Consider the following 17,858-nt stretch of genomic DNA (forward strand, 5'->3'; position numbering starts at 1 on the left):
AGAAATCATAATATCTACATTCAAAATTCACAGAGCTCTCTCCCAAAAATAGGCCTCCACCCATGGTCATGGAATCATAAGTAAATTTACATTCTTACATAAACCCCCTCCTCTTGTAAAATAGCCAATACACAACTGAGGACACAAGGAATCTCACCCAATAGGTCTCAAGTCAATTATGAGAGAAGAGTGTTTGTGCATGTTACTTTCCCAGCCGGTCAAGGGAAAAGAAGGACAAAATTTTAGACCTTTCCTATCTTTACTAGTCTACAGTGGGTTAGAAACCTATTTTAGGGAGATGCAGAAGACTCTAAAAGATTGTTTTTTTTAAAAAAAAGTTAAATCAGGCTTTCTCCACTTGGAAAATCACCCCCTTTTAGCAAAATGAACCCCATGCACTGAAAGCCAGCTGCTCCCAGAGAAGTCACTAGATCTGCTATGTGGCCAAGTGCTATCTTCCTGGGCTCTGGGTCTTTCTCTCCTGCATCCAGCCCAGGTTGGGCTTCTGGCTTATGCTCAAATAAGCATTTATTAGGTAAGTTACACAGCCGGCATATTAAGAGTATTCTTTATGCACACACAAACTGCCTGGAGGATTTATTTTGTATTCAGGATTAGCCATCAACTCTAGAGTCTTTTATTTTTTATGTCACAGCATCTTTAAAGGGAATTTCTGTTGCTTTGATAGTTGGCATTGCTGCAGCCTTGGGGAACTCTCTCGTCCTGGCTAAAGATTTGGCAACTTGTAGAGTTTACAGCAGCATGGGGAACCTGCTATCTTTCTTCCCAGTGGTTTATTTGGGGAGGGGGGAGGAAGAAAAGGGTGATAGGTCAACATAACAGATGTTTGCATTTAGAATGAAGAACCAAGGAGGTGGGGTTTCATTCTGGAGATCCAGACTACAGATAGCAATGATGAGATTTCAGAGGAAAGACATGAGAGTCAACCATACCAAGCCATTTACAGTATTCATCCCCAGTATTACCAGTTGAAGTTCCTCATGGTGCCTGTGTTGCATGTCAGCTCTTATTGAAATGATGTAACTTTCATTCTAGATCCAGCACTCCAGTTAGAGGTGTCTCTGGTGCCACAACCAAGGTATTCATGCAGAACTTCTCTAGAGTACATCTCTTTTCCATTCATAGTGCACAGAAGCAATACTTCCATGGAGGGCACTATTTTTAAAATTGAAATTTGGAGATGGGGCTTCCTATTTCCAGTGATGCTCAAACTCAGATCTGTAGCTATAGAAACAGCATAAGAAATCAGGGACTATCTATTTAAGGTCACTTGTCTAGAACATGACTATCATAAAAGGGATAACTTTGCCACAGCTACAGGGAAGTCAGCCAAAGAATTACTGTGCTGGGGACAAAACCAGGCATGAGACACACAGACACAGATTCTTCGGCTGCCAGACCTTGTTAGATCCCATGAGGCAAGAAGAAAAACGGGGTTGGGCTGCGCCATTCCTGGTATGCCTGGAGACCTCTGGCCCTGTGTGTGCAAGCACCGCGTGGGGGGAGTGGAAAAAGTACAGGGCTGCAAGTAAGAGGTTGGCCAACTAGCGACCCATGCAACCTTAGATGAGTAACAACTCTGGGCCTTGATCTGTCCATCTGAAAAATGGGGATGTTCACGCCTGCTCAACTTATTTCCCCAGCTCGTCAGGAGGTGCAACAGGAAATGGATGCACATGTGCTCCGCAACCTAAGTAAAGCCCACCCAACTCCACCACTGTGTCAAACAACTACCGCGTCTCAGGGCGCTACCTGTGCAGCGCAACAAGACCCCCACCCACCTTTTGCCGGGCTATCGGAGAGAAAGGCTGAGGTCTGAATGCGCTTTTTCCCTTCTCATCCAAGGCAATTAGGGCAGAGGAAACAGTCTCGGCAGTCTCCAAGGAACTGTGGCTCTCCTGGCGCCCCCAAAGCTGCCTCTAAGCGACGCGCCCCCTCTGGGTGCCTTCCTCTCTAAGAACAGAGCTGCTGATGGCTAGAGGCCCTGTGCGCTCTCCAGGTGCGATCAATACTTCCTGGCTGGCTTCTGGGCGCGGGGCCCCTGCGCTCAGCCTCTCCGAAGCCGAAGCCGCAGCGCCGCCCCACTCCCTGCCGCTTCGGTGTTGACATAATTAGACCAAATCTTGAGAGCAAAATAAATGTTCTGTTCGCCTTACAGCCAAACAGATGTTTACAATTCAAATGAAAGAAATACAAACGGCAGGGATTTTTTTTCTCCCCTTCTTCATCTCCAGTGATCGCTCGTTTTTTCTGACACATTAAAAATGTGTAAGCGATTATAGGAGTTTCCTGTCCCTGTTTGTTCTGCGAGTGCATTTCTGCGAGGTGCGCGTGGAAGCTGGATGGGGTAGGATCATTCTCGGCTGCTTCCTCTCTAGCCCCTCGCCCTTCTCAATCCCAAATCCCTGGTGTAATACCCTCCTCGCTCCTCTCCTCCCACAGCAGATATTAATTGTAATCAAACGGCAAAGGGATAGTGGTTTAATTGCAATCAAATAGGCCTCAGATGAGGCATCAGCTGCTAACTGCCCTATTTCAGGGAAGGATATACCCTTACAGGTATAAATGGATTACCAGGTTTGAAAGCACTTCTTCCCGTGCAGATTCGAGGCAGAACAAAAGAAAGGGATGTCTGAGCGGGGAGACCTACTGATTTAATGTGGCTGTGTGTGTGTGTGTGTGTGTGTGAGAGAGAGAGAGAGAGAGAGAGAGAGAGAGAGAGAGAGAGAGAGAGAATTAATCCCCATTTCCCAATGCAGGGAGTGCTCTGGCTTTTGGTGATTTTCAAAGCAATAAAGAAATTAGAGAGAAGACAGTAGGCTATGGAAAAAGATCTCCCCTTGCCAGCAAAAAAAGATTTCCAAGAAACCATGCCTATAGACCATTTACTATATGAGTTTTAGACTTCATATAAAGGAGACTGGATTTCGACTCTCCAGCGTCTGTATTTGGGGACTAAAGAGGCAGGCAAGGCTCCAGGTGTGTTTCTGGCTCTATTTTCAAAATGGATGAGCTGTAGAGATGAGTTTGGGCGATTCTCATAAAGAGAGATTCTGGGGGTTCTGACAAAAGAGAAACAAGGCTTTCCACCCCACTCCAATCTTAACGCGTTCTGGGAGCTGCTGAAAGAGCCTTTGGCTCTTCCAAAGTCGAGTTCCAAAGCTCAGGGCTCTCACAAAACTGAAGGAGCAGAAGCAGCTCATCCCCTTGGCCCAGGCAGACTGTGGGCAGCCAGGTGGTCGGGGGGGCAGGGGTCTGTAGAAGGGGACAGCAGGCAGGTTCATCTACCCCATTATTGGCAGGCTGGGTGATTGATGCTAAACTCCATTTCACAGAAGCATTTTTAAAAAATTAAATCAGATCTGACAATGTTTGTACCACAGCGTAACTGCCTCCTCCTTGGCGTGCCAGTCACCTCTAAGCGATCTGACAAACTCCAGCTCTCTTAAAACGTGCAGAGTTCAGATCATATTAATTCCCCAAAAATGTTTTGATTCAAAGTAGTTTGTATTTTGTGTAGCCACGGGCAATCCAGAAAGCGCTCCTGCCTGCCCGTGGCCTGGTCCGCTCTCCCTCTCCGCGTGGCCCAGAGGCTATGGCGGTATTTAAGCGTCTGAAATTAGCCTGGGGCTGCAAGGCAGAGTGATCACAAAGCGAAACAAGGGCGCTTCCCCCTCTTCACTTTTTTTCATTTTTTTCTTTCTTCCTTTTTTTTTTTTTTTTTGAGTTTGCCATCCTGATTTCTCAAAAAAGACCAGGGCCAAAATGTCACTTTCCACCCAAATATGGGAAAGCTGGGTCTTCTCATCTCCCCTCCATCCTCTTCTCAAGGCCATAGCCCCCTACCCAATTGAACCCCTAACCTCTCGATTCCAATCTGTATCCACTCATTATTAGCATCATCATCATAGTCGTCGTCATCATCAACATTGTTCTCCTACTATTAAATTCTCAGAACAAGAAATGAAAGGGACCAGCACCTGACAAAGGGGAGGGGGCCATGAGGGAGCCTCAGAAGATTCTTGGGGAAAAGAAGAGTGGGCTTTCCTTTCTTTTTAATGATTAAAAACACAGACGACTCCTGTAAATAGAAGCCTCATTTCTTCAAGATGCCTTTTGAAACCCAGTATCTGAATATTCAACGAAGGCAAAGCCCCACTCTGTACGTACAACATTAATATGATCTCTGCAGAATTTGCTACTCAGAAATATTAACATATCAAAGCCCAAGCCGGAGGCGAGAGAAGCTATCGATACTCAAGTACAGGGTAAAGTAAAGATTATTGGTTCTGATGGTTGGAGTAGCGGAGCTGCGGGCAAAATCGCGCACACCATTAAGCGAGAGTGAGCGTGCGGGAGCGGCACCTCCGAGGCGGTGGCAAATATTTTATCTAGGTGGTAATTACCTCGTTGGTGCCCCTCTTCCGGGCTTTCTTTGGCTATCCGGCCTTCATTATAGGCAAAAACAATGTAACTACCACTTACTGAAGTGAGTCAGAGAAATGGTATTTTGTTCTTTGCTAATAGAAGTGGCCAAATTTAAACAACTGAGTGCTCTTCCGTCCTCCAACACACACACACACACACACACACACACACACACACACACACACACAGAGCAAACCAGGACAATCTCTCCCTGGTGAACTCATGTGGGGCACTTAGGGATCTTTCTTCTAGAAGAGCACTTTAGGAGTCTTTGGAAATGAAATCTGTTTTGTTCCTCCCACAGTAAATTCTGGAAATTGTCAGAAATGTAAGTTTATCAGAGAACTTAGCAGGGGAGGAAAAATGGCAAAAAGTTGTGCTTTTCAAGAAATCATGTTTCCTGTGGAGAGTCACCTCGAAAGTATGGATTAAAAGAGAAACAGGCATTCCTATCTAAACAAAACCATTACAGAATATGGCAGAGTGCTTGACTTAGTGTCCTCCTGATTTTTGATGAACAAAGGTGACTTGAGTTGTTTATATTAAGAATCCAATGCACTACCATGACAACAGAGAGAAGGGGCTTCCTTAACTTTTCTTCAAAAATGGGGAGTCCTGAGATTTAGGGCTGTGTGGGATCCAGCACGATGTACACAACCTTTAGGCAAAACTTCCTTGTTATCCATTTGTAAATTGTCATCAACATTGATTGTTTCAGAGTAACACACGCACACAGACACACACTTGGTCTCCTGGGCTCAACCAATTTAACTGGCTTTTCTCTTAAACATGTGGAAATGGAATAAACTCAGCAGCTAAATTCTGAATTCCTTCGCAGGGGTTGAGGGAGGGAGGACTAGGGTTTAGTCACACAATACAGACAGAAACCCCAAGTTACCTCCCCTTCCTCTTTGAAGCCATGCTATTCTCCTAAAAGATCAATATTTGATTTAAAACAGCAGGCTCCACCTGATTTTCAGGTGATACGGAGTGACACCAAATTCTACAACAACAATAAAACATCACCTAAGGAAGACCATTTATGTGCCTGTAATAGGACCGGACCGCAGTTCTCATTTTATAGTTACCCAAGAGCGTTGACCTTTCTTTGGGGCATGCTGCGGAGGTGTCCCTTAAATCTCTCTCCAAAAATTCAACTAATTACACAGCCACCTCCCTTCCAGCTCCCGCCCTCGATCTCAAATAATTCCCGCCCTCTGGCAGCTATTGTAAGATCTGATGCAATTTCCAGGCATTTGAGAAGGTGATCTTGGAACAAGTGCGGACCTGAACGCGTCGACCGCAGTAGCGCCAGCCGGACTCTGGGAGGAGCCGGCTCTGGGCGCTAATTAGTGGCGCTGTCCTTCAGCACCACCGACATCTCCATGCGCCCTCAGTGTTCAGCCTCACCTTTAGTGTGACCGCCCCAACAGACCCAGATCAGCACACCTCACCTGACCCCTCTTTCATCGTGCATTTTTAATCCCTCCCTTCAACAGTATGTGTATTTCATTTCAATTTTCTCTAGTCTGGGCCTATTTTATGTCACTTCAATATGGCTGAATATTAGCCTGGCTGATAAGCATAATATTGCTCATTTTAAGAACTCCTCATCGAGCAACACTAGTAATTTTTTGAAAAACCTCTATGGGGTGAAACAACAGAGTTGAATGTCTATTTCGCATTTAATGGAAGTTCCAAGTACCCACTATGACAATCGTCAAGTTCCAAAAAAAAAAAGCAATCTTTCTTCCTCAATTTAAATGGAATTTCACATTGGACATTGGGTTCTAAAGCCTGCCGTTTAAACATGAAAGAATCCATTGCTTTCTTTGGAAAAGCACTGGAATCTTTCAACAAGCTTTGAAAGAGATGGACAGGAACTGAAGGACATTTATTTGGTGCCATCAGAAGTGACTCAGTCTTTAGCAGTTCAGTTACTAAAGACAACTGTGACCCTGGAGCTGGAATTAGTCCTGGTGAATAGGCCACATCTTATTAATTCGTATGAAGTTGGGATAACAGCTGGTCCCCTTGCCTTGTGTGCTCCTCGGGTTACTCAGCTTGCTGGGAAAATGAGCTTCAGAGGCTCTGGGTACAGTTAAGTGGGGAGGCCAGCAAAATCTGCACTGCCTTGAGGCCCTTAAAATGCCATAGTTCAAAACCTTTTGTCAGAATGGAACATCTGAGATGCAGCCCCCTTCAGTGTCTGAGCCAAAATCAACAGCTCTCAACTCTGGCCTTCCCCCCCCCCCCCAACCTTCCGATTCCATGGGTAACTCTGGATTCAGATGTTTTCCTCAACAGATGGGAACAAGAAAGCTTTATCCGGTACAGTTAACACCACCTCCTCCTCCCACCTCCCTTAAAGAAAGAAATGTTCTGGACACTTAGAAAAATAAGGGCAGCTACAATATTGGTGTTTCATTAGCCTTCCCTGAAGCCTCAACGAATCTAGCCTTTCACAGTATCCTTCAAAGCCTCAAGCTAACACCATCACCTCAATCACCCAGGCGGTGGCTGGCACATTTGGGGCAAAAAGAGACCAGAAATTCTGCTTGAGGATGTGGTGATGGGGAAAGGAGGTGTGACAAGGATTTTTTCCCTTTCTTTTCTTTTTTTCTTTTTTCCCCCTTCTGACTTTGATTCTGTCATTGTTCCATGAGAAACAGCAAATCTCTTCTTTTGTAGGTCTTTTGGGAAGAGGCTAGATCCAAGCCTCAATGGAGAAAGGGACTATGCCTGTGTTGGACAAAAGTAATTGACCAAGAGTAATTGTTTTCTTAATCATCAGACAAGTGTCTGATGGTTACAAGCACCACCAGATCTTCAAAACAAAGTATCAGATGAGAGAAGAATGTTTCATTTTAACATGTCACTTACCTCTTCTTATCACTCCACCTTGACCATTGAGAACAAGCCCACACTGGGCTTCCACGGAGCCCTTAATAAAAGAAAAAGAAATAAAAGCACTCAAATAGATACTAATAGGTGTGAACACATGAGTTAAGTCTTTCAATCTGCCCCATTCCTTGAACCCCCATATCCCAATAACCCTGTAGTAGACATTTAAAAGCAACCATTGAGCTGGAGCAAGTTTGGCAGCACACGTGATTTCAAGGGGGAAAAAAGTGCCAGAAAAACCACAATCTAAAAGTTGTATAAATCTTAAGGTATGCATTTTGCAGCACCATACAATATTGCACTTCAAAGCACCTGAGTGCCTTTCATCTTGGCATAAGGGAATGAGAAGCCCTTTGAGTCCCCATCAAGGCACATAGCATATATACAGACAGTTTCCACGGCACTTTCTGCGTGGAGCAAATTACACTGAAAGTGTCAAGTCTGGCACTGTGGGTTTCTTGGGAGCTCAGAGGAGCCATTTCAAGTGCAGGCTTCAAGATATCTGATGTTGGTTCTGCTTTACCACAGAGTAGGAGTATCCTACCCAAAATATGCCTTAGAGAGGAAACACCTTCAAGTTCACTCACTGTAGGTCTTCAGGCTCCTAATGGATTGAGGGATCATTTGAGCTGGGAAGAAGGAAAGGGTTTGCTGATTTTTTATTAAGAAAAATAAAAAATTTCTCTCTGTCTTTTTTCTCCTGAGTTGAAATGTGTTAAAGGCTCATTTTCCTTTACAAACAAACGAGGTATTGGACATGAAAGAGGCCTTGAAGGGTGTTAACCTACCCAACAGCCCGTGAAGAGTTAAGTAAATGCGGAGAGAGTCGGTGCATAATAAAAACCCACTTTACAAAACAACCTTTACAGCCCTGGCTCCCTTTCGCTTCCCCATTTTCACCATATTGAGGCAGGCCTGTAAGACCCCCCTTTTCAACCTACTCACGAGCTCTTTCTTATTTTAAATGTTCTGCCTTAAAGTGATTATCAAATCAATATGAAAAAAAAAAACTTGGAGACTGAGCATAAATTAAAGCAGTGATGGGAAAAGGTGTGACAGTTTCCTTTGTTGGCCATAGCAAATCTTTTTAGGGGACTCAAAGATGGAACTGAAGCCACAAGACTGTTTGCATCTGTTAGGCAGACTTAGACCGCCCTCCAAACCATTGGACTTTCACTTAAAATTCTGTGCAGGGAAAAGTATATTTACATTTGTTGCATTTGAAATGAGGCATATGCTGATGAATGTTTTAAAAAGGAAGAAATAAAAGGAGAGAGACGGGTTTCTCCCACACATCCCCTCCCTATTTCTCTTTTTAAAAGTAGCTATTACTTTTTTTCTCTTTCTTTTTCATTCTGCCAACTACGTCCAGGAGGAGTGGAAGAAAATAACTTGCCAGATTTACAACTTGCTTTATATATATATATATATATATATATATATATATATATATGGCATGTATCTACATACATAACAATGATATATACATATATAGATGTGTCTATAGACATAGATACATAAATATGTCATATATCATACTCCTCAAATTCTTTTAGTATCTTGGAGTATATCCCTCAGTATGAGCAATAAACTGAAAAGAGGAAACCAAGAATATAAAAAAGATATAGACTTTAAAAAAGGTCTCGAAATATCTGAAATGTAGAAGGTAAAGGGCCTTGAAGCTCTCCAAGGGAGTGAACCGCTTTCTCTCCCATTCTCTGGCACACTGTTAAGATGTTTATTTCCTTAGAAGAAACGAATCTTGGTCTCTACACTTAACAAACTTTTCCCCCTCATAAGTAAAACATGTTGTTTGGTCGGATGACATTGCATAAATGACCAGTTGAATGGCACTAAGTCGAAAATTGGATAAACTACGGTGTTCTTTTGCACGGGATTCGCTCTTTGTCTGGTGCTTGCAAATGTTCTAATCCCCTCTTTTGAAAAATGCCCGGCTTTGTGCCTAGCACAGAAAAAAAATTTGTACAGATACAAAAAAATCAGCAGCAGACGCGGCTATTAAAAGGAGTAAATAGGTTTTAGTTGAGCTAAGCATTGAATGGCAGATTTTTTCCCCTCGAGACATAAGGGGATCCTTGTGAAAAATGTAAAAATTTTCTGAGTGTATAAAATTATTTTGTATATACAAGTGGAGAAAGTCAAGGTTTATGGAGCCAAATCTCTTTTCTTGTGTGCCGATCTTGCACCTATGGTTCTTTGTTGGGACTGTAAGGGCTTTCACTTTAATTTCAAAATAATCCCTTGGTCGGAGGTAAATGAAGGGAAAAGATTTTCTGTGCGCAACAAGGGATCTCTTACGTCTCCAACTTGTGCTCTTCCCGTATCTTCCCTTTCGTTGTGGAGGCTGTGGAGAAGCTGGCCCCCTTTGTGCGGACTGAAAAAGTAGGGACTCATCTACGGCTCCTCTTTCAGCCAAAAGAAGATACAAATTCATGTCTTCTAAGTTCTTTTTTAGATATTTGTGGGTTTATTTGCTTGAAATATGGCTGGGGGCATATGTCTGCAAAATTATAAATTCTATTGTTGGCAAAGAATGTGCAAAAATACATTGAGGAAGAAAATAGGAGACAGATATATCTGATTGATGGCCTCCACAGTATCTGTATTTCTCCCTCCCTCCCTCCCTCCCTTCCTCCCTTCGGTCCTTCTTTCCTCTCTCTTTTTTCCTCTTTCTTTCTTCCCTCCTGTTTCTCCTTTCCTCCCCCCCTTCCCTTCTCTCTTTTCCTTTATTTCTTCATTTCCTTCTTTTTAAGGAGTTGCATCTTATGTAAAAGTTAATAACCTGGTAAGAAAAATAAAGTTTGTGAATTACCCAACTGGGTGGTGGTTGGGGGTTGGGGGGAGGGCTCCTTAGAGAGAATTAGGCTCAAGTCCACAACCTGGTAAACGGCGTTGTGCAGATTTTTTTCCTTGGGGTAAAATTTTGAGAGTTGCATTTGCGATTCTTTACTTTCCACAGCAATCTAGTATATTCGGGGAAACTTTTGCTAGAGCTCAACAAAGTCGCCAGAACAAACCAGTTCCCCAATTCTTAATAAGTTCCCCATAAGCTCAGTCTGGGATAAACACCTGACACAGGCGAGTAGACCCAGCAAAGCGCAGAGACTGAGGGTGCGATTGGTCATCAACTTATCGGGTCTTACTCTGAGTCCCGATGGCTCAACCAGCCACCGCGATCTCCTTCATCCCATCCCCTCAGGGACAGAAATGAGGCTTCACAACCGACTTCGGTGCAGACCGACCGAAAGTGGGGGCCCGCAGCTAGCCAGACTCCCGGGCGTCCAGGTGAAATGCCTTGATCCAATGAGAGTGACAGAATGGCACACGCCTCCTCTAATTGTTTTGATAACTTTCCATAAGTGGGGTGTGAGTCTGTGTGTGTGTGTGTGTGTGTGTGTCTGTGTGTGTCAGAGAGAGAGAGACAGAGAGACAGAGAGTGGAGAGGAGAGGAGAGGAGAGGAGAGGAGAGGAGAGGAGAGGAGAGAGGAGAGGAGAGGAGAGAGGAGAGGAGAGGAGAGGAGAGAGGAGAGGAGAGGAGAGAGGCGAAGAGAGGCCGGGCGAGGCGAGACAGCTTACAGTCAGAGCTTTAACGGAGCGGGAGGGGGAGGGCGAGGAGGGGAGGGCGCAGACAAATTCGCTGCATGCTTATTTACCTGCAAGTCGTCTGCTCCCGCGGCGGCCAGCCCCAGGCTGGGCCCTGGCAGGAGTCTTTGATCTGGATGCATTCCATACTGAGAGCCATGGCTCATGAGGGACAGGTCGTGGCGGCGGTAGGCATCGAGGCAGCCCAGCTCCCGCCTCTGCTCGTCCAGGCAGGACGACTTGAGCGCCCGCGCATTGTGCAGGTTAATAAAGTCGGTGGGCTCCCCGTGGTGGATCTGCTGGTAGTACTGTTGAGAGTGATGGAGCGAGTTCAGAGAGTAGGCGTCGGGGGTGACGGCCGGGTGGCTGTGCTGAAATTCGTAATGGAAGGACTGGTGGTGGAGCGGGGTATACTGGTGGTTAGTGGAGAAGTAGGGGGACGCAAACTCTGTGCCGGTGGTGGAGTAAGTTAAAGGAGAGGAGGAGGAATAGGCGACAGTGGAATTGGCTACGGACTCCAGACAGCCAAGCTGCATCAAACGGTAGCTGTTTGATCCGTCGTGACGTATCTGGAAGGAAGAGGGGGAAAAGGGAGAGCAGAAAAACTTGAGGTTTGTCATTTTGCAACCGAGGCGCCGCTCCCCCGGAGCCAGGAGCTTTCTCTGGCTCTCCAAGGAGAGCGAGCACGCAGGGCTGGGGCCGAGCCGCAACCCCGGCTCAGCGCCTTTGCCAAAGAGCCTTTGCGAGCAGGAGAACTGGGGGTGGGCGGCCTCGTCCTCACAGTCGAGAGGGCGGAAAAAAATCCCCCACCCTATATAGGTGCGGGTGACACCACACACACACGCGCGCACACACACACACAGACACACGCGCACACACACAGAACCCCTGCCTAACTTGCACAGGGAGCTGGGCGTCGGGAGCCAGGTTTGCGACTGACTCCGGGGCCACGGGGAGCAGAACCGGAGTCCACACGCACGGAGCGCGGGCCGGCGCCTGGCCGCCGCAGCCAGATCCCAACACCGACATTCCGCGGCTGTCCATGCTGCGATGTTCCGCCAGAGCTGCTCAAAATCATTATCCATATATTTACAAAATCCAGTCTGTGCAAATCGTTCAACTTGCTCATTTCCTTAACCATTTGGGGCAAGGAATCCTACCCCCCTCTTTCTGCTACACTTTCCTAGAATAAGCCCATTCCAAAAGGGGTGCGTTGTTCCCCACCCCCTTGTCCACCTACCGCCCCCCCCCCCACCATCAGTCTCTTTACTTTGCCTTTCTGACTATCCTTTTTCCATCTCTATCTCTTTCTCCTCACCCCCCCTTCTTTATTATTAGGATTATGTTTTCCCCCTCATTATGGCAAATGTTTCTTAACGTGGCAGAGAGTTGCCCTTCCTGGCGACAGATGTCATAACGAACTTTCTCCCCTTTCCTTCCTTAACTTCTCCCGAAAGCCAGATTATAATTAAATGTAACGGTCCAATATAGATTAGAGACAGGGAAAGCTGCCACCGCCGCCGCCACCGCCGCAGCCGCTGCCACACACACGCGCGCTCAAAAAAAAAAAAAAAAAAAAAAAAAGTAATAATACCTCGGCATCGTGGACTAGTCCCGGAAAGGTAGTTGACATGTTGGGTTTCTCCGAAAGCTTACGATGCAATTTCCCCCTCCAAAAAAAGAATCGGGAAAAAAATCCAAACTTCTTGTATTTTCCAATTTTTTTTTAAGGAAAAAAAAATGTTCTATAGATAGAGATCTAAATTGTAATGGCTTTGCCCGGATCAGATAGCTCCTTGCCTCGTACCAACTTAAAAACCTGTAGGAACAAAATTTTCCCTCTGCACAAAAGCAGCTCCCTGGAACAGATTTTGTACTTGCTGAGTATTTCTTTGGCTGATGTCGTAGGTCCCTTGGTAATATAGAAGTTTTGAAAATTAAGCATCAGCACTGAGAACTGGGAGGACAATAGGCAGAAGAGATTTATCCCAGGAGACAAGGAATAAATATTGTATCTTCGCCTAATAAGGAACTGGAGGTTCTTTCAACATTTTTATCCATTTTTTCCAACCTTTATCATGCTTTTCTATACCGACCGAGGTGGGGACTCATCTCTACAGAGAGCATTTGCACACATTTTATTGGGAAGATAAAGATCTAGCCTCGATATGTGTATATTAGGGATAGAAATATATATTAATTAAAGCTTCCTTTTACATGAGTAAGTGTTCATTCCTATTGGTTCCACTTTCTAGATGCTGAAAGCTGCTTTTTCCAACAAGCACCCAAATCAATTTCACCCAGATTGGGGTGACTGCCTTTGCCCAAGTGGAAACAATACTGCTCTTTCCATATTTACATCGAATTTGGGTTCTTTTTCCTTTTTTGAAAGGCAACACCCTGCGGTAGCTTACACTTTCAGCAGCTTTTAAAATAAATAGGCACGGTGGACAGCCCCAAGTTTTCATCATAAAGAAATGGTGTAACTGGCAATATATTTAAGAAAAATAAGAGAGAATAAAGACGTGTGACAAGATTCTACATTTAGGTAAAATGTTGTCTTTCACTCCCCAACCCAACCCATTTCCCCCCTCTTTTGTGTTTTCCTTCTTCCCTTTCAGAGACAGGGCTGGTTGGGGGTTGAGGGTAGCAGACCATTTAGCAGTGACACCAGGTATTTGAACACTATTACCCCAAAATAACCCTCAAATGTTTCGAAGTTATATTTTACAGAGAGGACAGGAGGCAGTGCACACCTATCTCTGTCTCTCTGGTGGATTTCTTGACTTTCAAACAGTATTTGAGCTTTACTTCATTCAAAATTCAGTTTCCTGCACCAGGTGTTCTAGCACTTGGAGGGGCTAGTGGTGGCCACATGCCCACAATACTGAGGCTTTGCAAGGTCCCCTCTCCAACCGTGTCTATCTCATAAGAACTGGCTGGCCCCATAGACTCATCTCAGAGATAGAAGGGGTAATTTAGTCTTAATTGCCATTTCATTTGGTTAGCTTTTAAGTGTTTAAGCTGAGAAGGTGTCTTAATAATAAGCCGCAGGCAAACAGGCATGTGGCTTTTTTTTTTTTTTTTAGGTCGGGGTTTGGGAGGGTTTATTAGGATCTGCTCATGCAGGCTAACTGGGGCTGTCACTCAGCGCTCTTTGCTTTATATAAATGGACAAAGGCACATGACAAGAATTGAAATGCACTGTCTGAAATGGAGATCCGTGATGCTTCAGCCCTGCACAAGGGTCAGCAGCCAACACTTGCTCCCTTTTTCAAGGTGTGCAAACGTCCCCTCCCCCACCCCCAACTTCTTGAAATTCTATATTTTGGTCTAATGAAGTCAGGAGAATGTGAGCCCAATGAAGATGAAAAGAAAGAATGGTCAACTTGATCTTTAAGTAGGAGCGTGTAAGATGAGTGCCCTTGGCACTGAGGGGCTGAATCCCAAAATGCTTGCAGCGGAATCTTTTGTTTGCCAGGACTGAGTGAGGCCTCTATATTCCACCCACAGACGACATAAATAACAGTCTGTGGGAGTTAGGGCCTGCCCCCACGACCTAATCCCAGGCACCCCCACCTCTGAGAAGGCACAACATCCGCCCCCGCCCCAACGTGTAGAGCCCGAAGGTTATCTTGGGAATTGCCAGACTCGCTTTTCTTGTTGGATGATGTTGGTTTCCCTGTGGGTCCTAACTGAACTGGAAAAGGATGGCCCCTTCTCAGAAGAGCCGCAAACCCCTCCCCCAACTCCCCTACTGTCAGATACGTCTTCATTCAAGGCGAAGGGACCTTCTTTCCCCGGCTTAGGTCCAGGCAGCAGAAGTAAAACCTTCTCCCCTGGGAACAACGAGAAGGCTCGGGACTGGGGACCGCCTGCTCGGCCCTGCTGGTGCCAGCGCGTTTGGCCCATGTGTTTGTCTCCGTCGGGGAGAAGATCCACATGCAGCCCCCGCATCTCTGCTACTCTTGGTAATGAGCTGGCCTCGAGCTGAGTACAACCACAGAATGACCTCTAGTTGTCTCGTCCCTCTAGATACTTCAAGACATCACGGAAGCGCTGGCAATCTTAACTCTCCATTCCACTCCCTATCCCATTCTGTTTTCCCGAGTGACTTCCTGATACTAAGACAAAAGGCATCCAGGGTTCATTTAGTGTTTCTTGAACCCCTGTGGAATTAGAGGATACTAAAGATCACGCGGAATGAGGAAAAAACAAAAAACCACTTGTATTTGTATTTAAAGGAAATTAAGCCGGGAGGGTAAAGTACGTCTCTTAGTTTTAAAGGGTCGACTTTGCCAGGACCCACATCTGCCTTTGAAATCTCTCCTTCCACTCAATGTCCCAGCTTCCCACACCAGCGTCTGAACTGTAGGGAAACTCCATTTGGCCAACTGCTCCCTCTCGCCTCATCCCAACAACAACAACAAAAAAAAGCTGTCTGTCCCTGAAAGAAAAGTTGGGGAAATCATCCGCACCATATGCACATACTGGTCAGCGCTCCCTTCCATCTGCTCTGGGGTTGCTCGGCGCGCCCCTTTTCTAAAGAAACTCATCGAGGCAGGTGTGTGGCTGTGCTTGGTGTGTGTGTGTGTGTGCGCGCGGTGAGCGCGCGCGCGCGCGCGCAGGATTTGTTTCTGTCAGACAGTCCCCCCGCCCCCCCCACCATCTTCCCTTCCCATCCAATTAATAGTCTTGAGCAATTAATAAGTGCCATCCTGCTTGACCCAAAGGCTGGGCTTTTCAGCAAAGCTAATTCCTCTTTCTCTGCTTTGCCCCTTTCAGGGAGAGCGATTGGCCACACATTCTCCAGCGGGCGCGTAATTGAATTAACTGGCCACGGCAAGTTGGAGACACGGTGACAATCGCCTGGGGCTCCCTCCCTCGAGAAACCTGTAGTGAGCATCCCAGCCTGAGCCCAAGGCCCCGCCGGCTTCCGCCCACTTGAGCTAGCTCTTAAAAGCCTTGGAGAAACCCCGCCAGCCCCGCACCCTAGAAGCTGAAGACTCTCCCTTAGCACCCAGCACTTCTGTTCTGCCTTCTGATTCCATGCTCCACACTCCAGGAGGGATTGTTCTACCGCAGTCGCTTTAGGAATCCGTAATCTTTATATCTATCATTACTGTTTTGGTTAGGATCCAGGGCTAGAAAAGAGAGTTTATTAACTGTTTCCTACAATTCAGATGCTGGCATGGGAAACTTAGGTCCCTCCCTGAGCTTCTAGGCTGGTACCATACAAGTCACCCCAGTTTTCATCCAATCCCAAACAACTCTACTGAAAGGATGTGCCACCCACTGTGTGTTTGAAGTGGGTGGACAATTACTAGCAAACAAGTGTCTACCCTAACTTTATTAAACAAGCGTTTCTCCTTTCCCTTCCCCCTCCTCCTCTTCCTTCTTTTTCCTACTTGGGATTTCCTTTGCTCCTCCAAATGGATTTTGTGTGTTTTCCTGTTACCTAAATAGATTTCCCCCACAAAATTGCCTACATAATGCTAAGTGAAATGGAGTAGACTAATTATTTGGATATTTTTAACCAAAATTATGTTCTTGGATATATTCAAACCAACCAGAGTATCTTCCTTCCTCTCTCTCCTTTTTCTCTCTTCCTCCCTTCCTTCCTTCTTTCCCTCCTTCTCTTTAGAAGGTAGAGATGAGATCGAATCTATTAAACTTATGCTTTAACAGAGCAAGTGTGTATATTATCTAATAATGAAATTTAGTATGTTCTACCCCAGTGGAGCATGAAGTTCCATAACCCAGACATGAGTTTGCATAATAGGAGATCATTTTCATGATTACAAAGACCCTGGCTTTGGAAGGGTAATTGTATGGGGAAACAGTGGAGCACTGAAGATGCAATATAGTAGGCAGATGTTTTTTCCACAAAGCAAAACCAGAGGTATGATCTGAATATCAGTACCTCTCTTAACCCTTCCAATCCTCTTTCCTTCCACTCTTTATTTTGGATGCACATAAAGAGCAGAGGAGCCTTTAGAGAGCCCAAAGACAGCCAAGGACTGCAGCATCCTTACTTTCTTCTTAAGTGAGCTCTACACCCAATGTGGGATTGAACTCAGGGAACTCAGGACCAAGAGTCACATAGTCTACCAACTGAGCCAGCCAGGGGCCCCTGCTGAGTCCTATCCTAGCAGTATCTGGTTCTACCCTCGCTCAAGCACCTTCCACCTCTTCTTGCGTGCCTTGCCCTCTGAATGCCTCCTCCCTGGGTGGATAAGCTTCTAAGCTCAGCCTGGGGACTCTAAGAGCCAACAACAGAGGAAGCTCTCAGGACCCTATGGGGGCAGGCGGGGGGGGGGGGGGGGGGGGGGGTTGGTGGTGGTGATCAGGGGGAGAGGAAATGGTTCAAGTTTCACAATCTCTCAAGATTTTAATGACAATGGAAAGGTCTTATCCAAGGACCACTTTCGGTGTGAATCCTCTAATCTCTCCCACTTACTGCTCCTCCCGGCAGTACTTACTCTCCCACTTACTGCGCCTACCGGTAGGCGGGTGGGGACAATCCTTCAGGGAGCTAAAAGGCAAATGTCGACCACACAGTATCCCAATCCCTGGTTCATTCATTTTTCCTCATTAGTGATGTAAGATGGAGAGAGAAGAGTGTTCCATATACCAGGAAAATTCTAGTCAGGAGCCAGGAAACTAAAACTTGGCCTAGTTACAAGGGCCAGGATAGTTCAAGAGGAAAGGTTTGGACAGCATGGGCCTTTATGGGGAGGGACTCCAGGTCAGACACCCGTTCCCAGCCAAGAACGAATTGCTTGTCTTTCCTATTTCTATCAGCCTGATGCTGACCCTGAATGTTTTTGGAAAGGTTTCTCCATCCTTTTTCCAGTGATTATGTGATAACTTTTCTACTTTCTCTTGGTATTCTCTCCCCC

General features: G+C 45.8%; 1 protein-coding gene across 1 annotated transcript in view; it reads right to left on the bottom strand.

Moving 5' to 3' along the window:
* TFAP2D (transcription factor AP-2 delta) overlaps nt 1-11,894 on the bottom strand; it is a 58,042-nt gene extending 46,148 nt beyond the window's left edge. Inside the window, exons 1-2 of the mRNA XM_027057587.2 lie at nt 11,028-11,894; nt 7,333-7,393 (exon numbers count right to left, since the gene is read on the bottom strand). Of these exons, the coding sequence (XP_026913388.2) occupies nt 7,333-7,393; nt 11,028-11,576 (610 nt within the window). The 5' untranslated portion in view covers nt 11,577-11,894. The remainder of the gene's footprint in view (nt 1-7,332; nt 7,394-11,027) is intronic.
* Between the last annotated feature and the right edge of the window lie 5,964 nt (nt 11,895-17,858).

The sequence above is a fragment of the Acinonyx jubatus genome, chromosome B2 (assembly GCF_027475565.1).
Source record: "Acinonyx jubatus isolate Ajub_Pintada_27869175 chromosome B2, VMU_Ajub_asm_v1.0, whole genome shotgun sequence".
NCBI lineage: Eukaryota > Metazoa > Chordata > Mammalia > Carnivora > Felidae > Acinonyx > Acinonyx jubatus.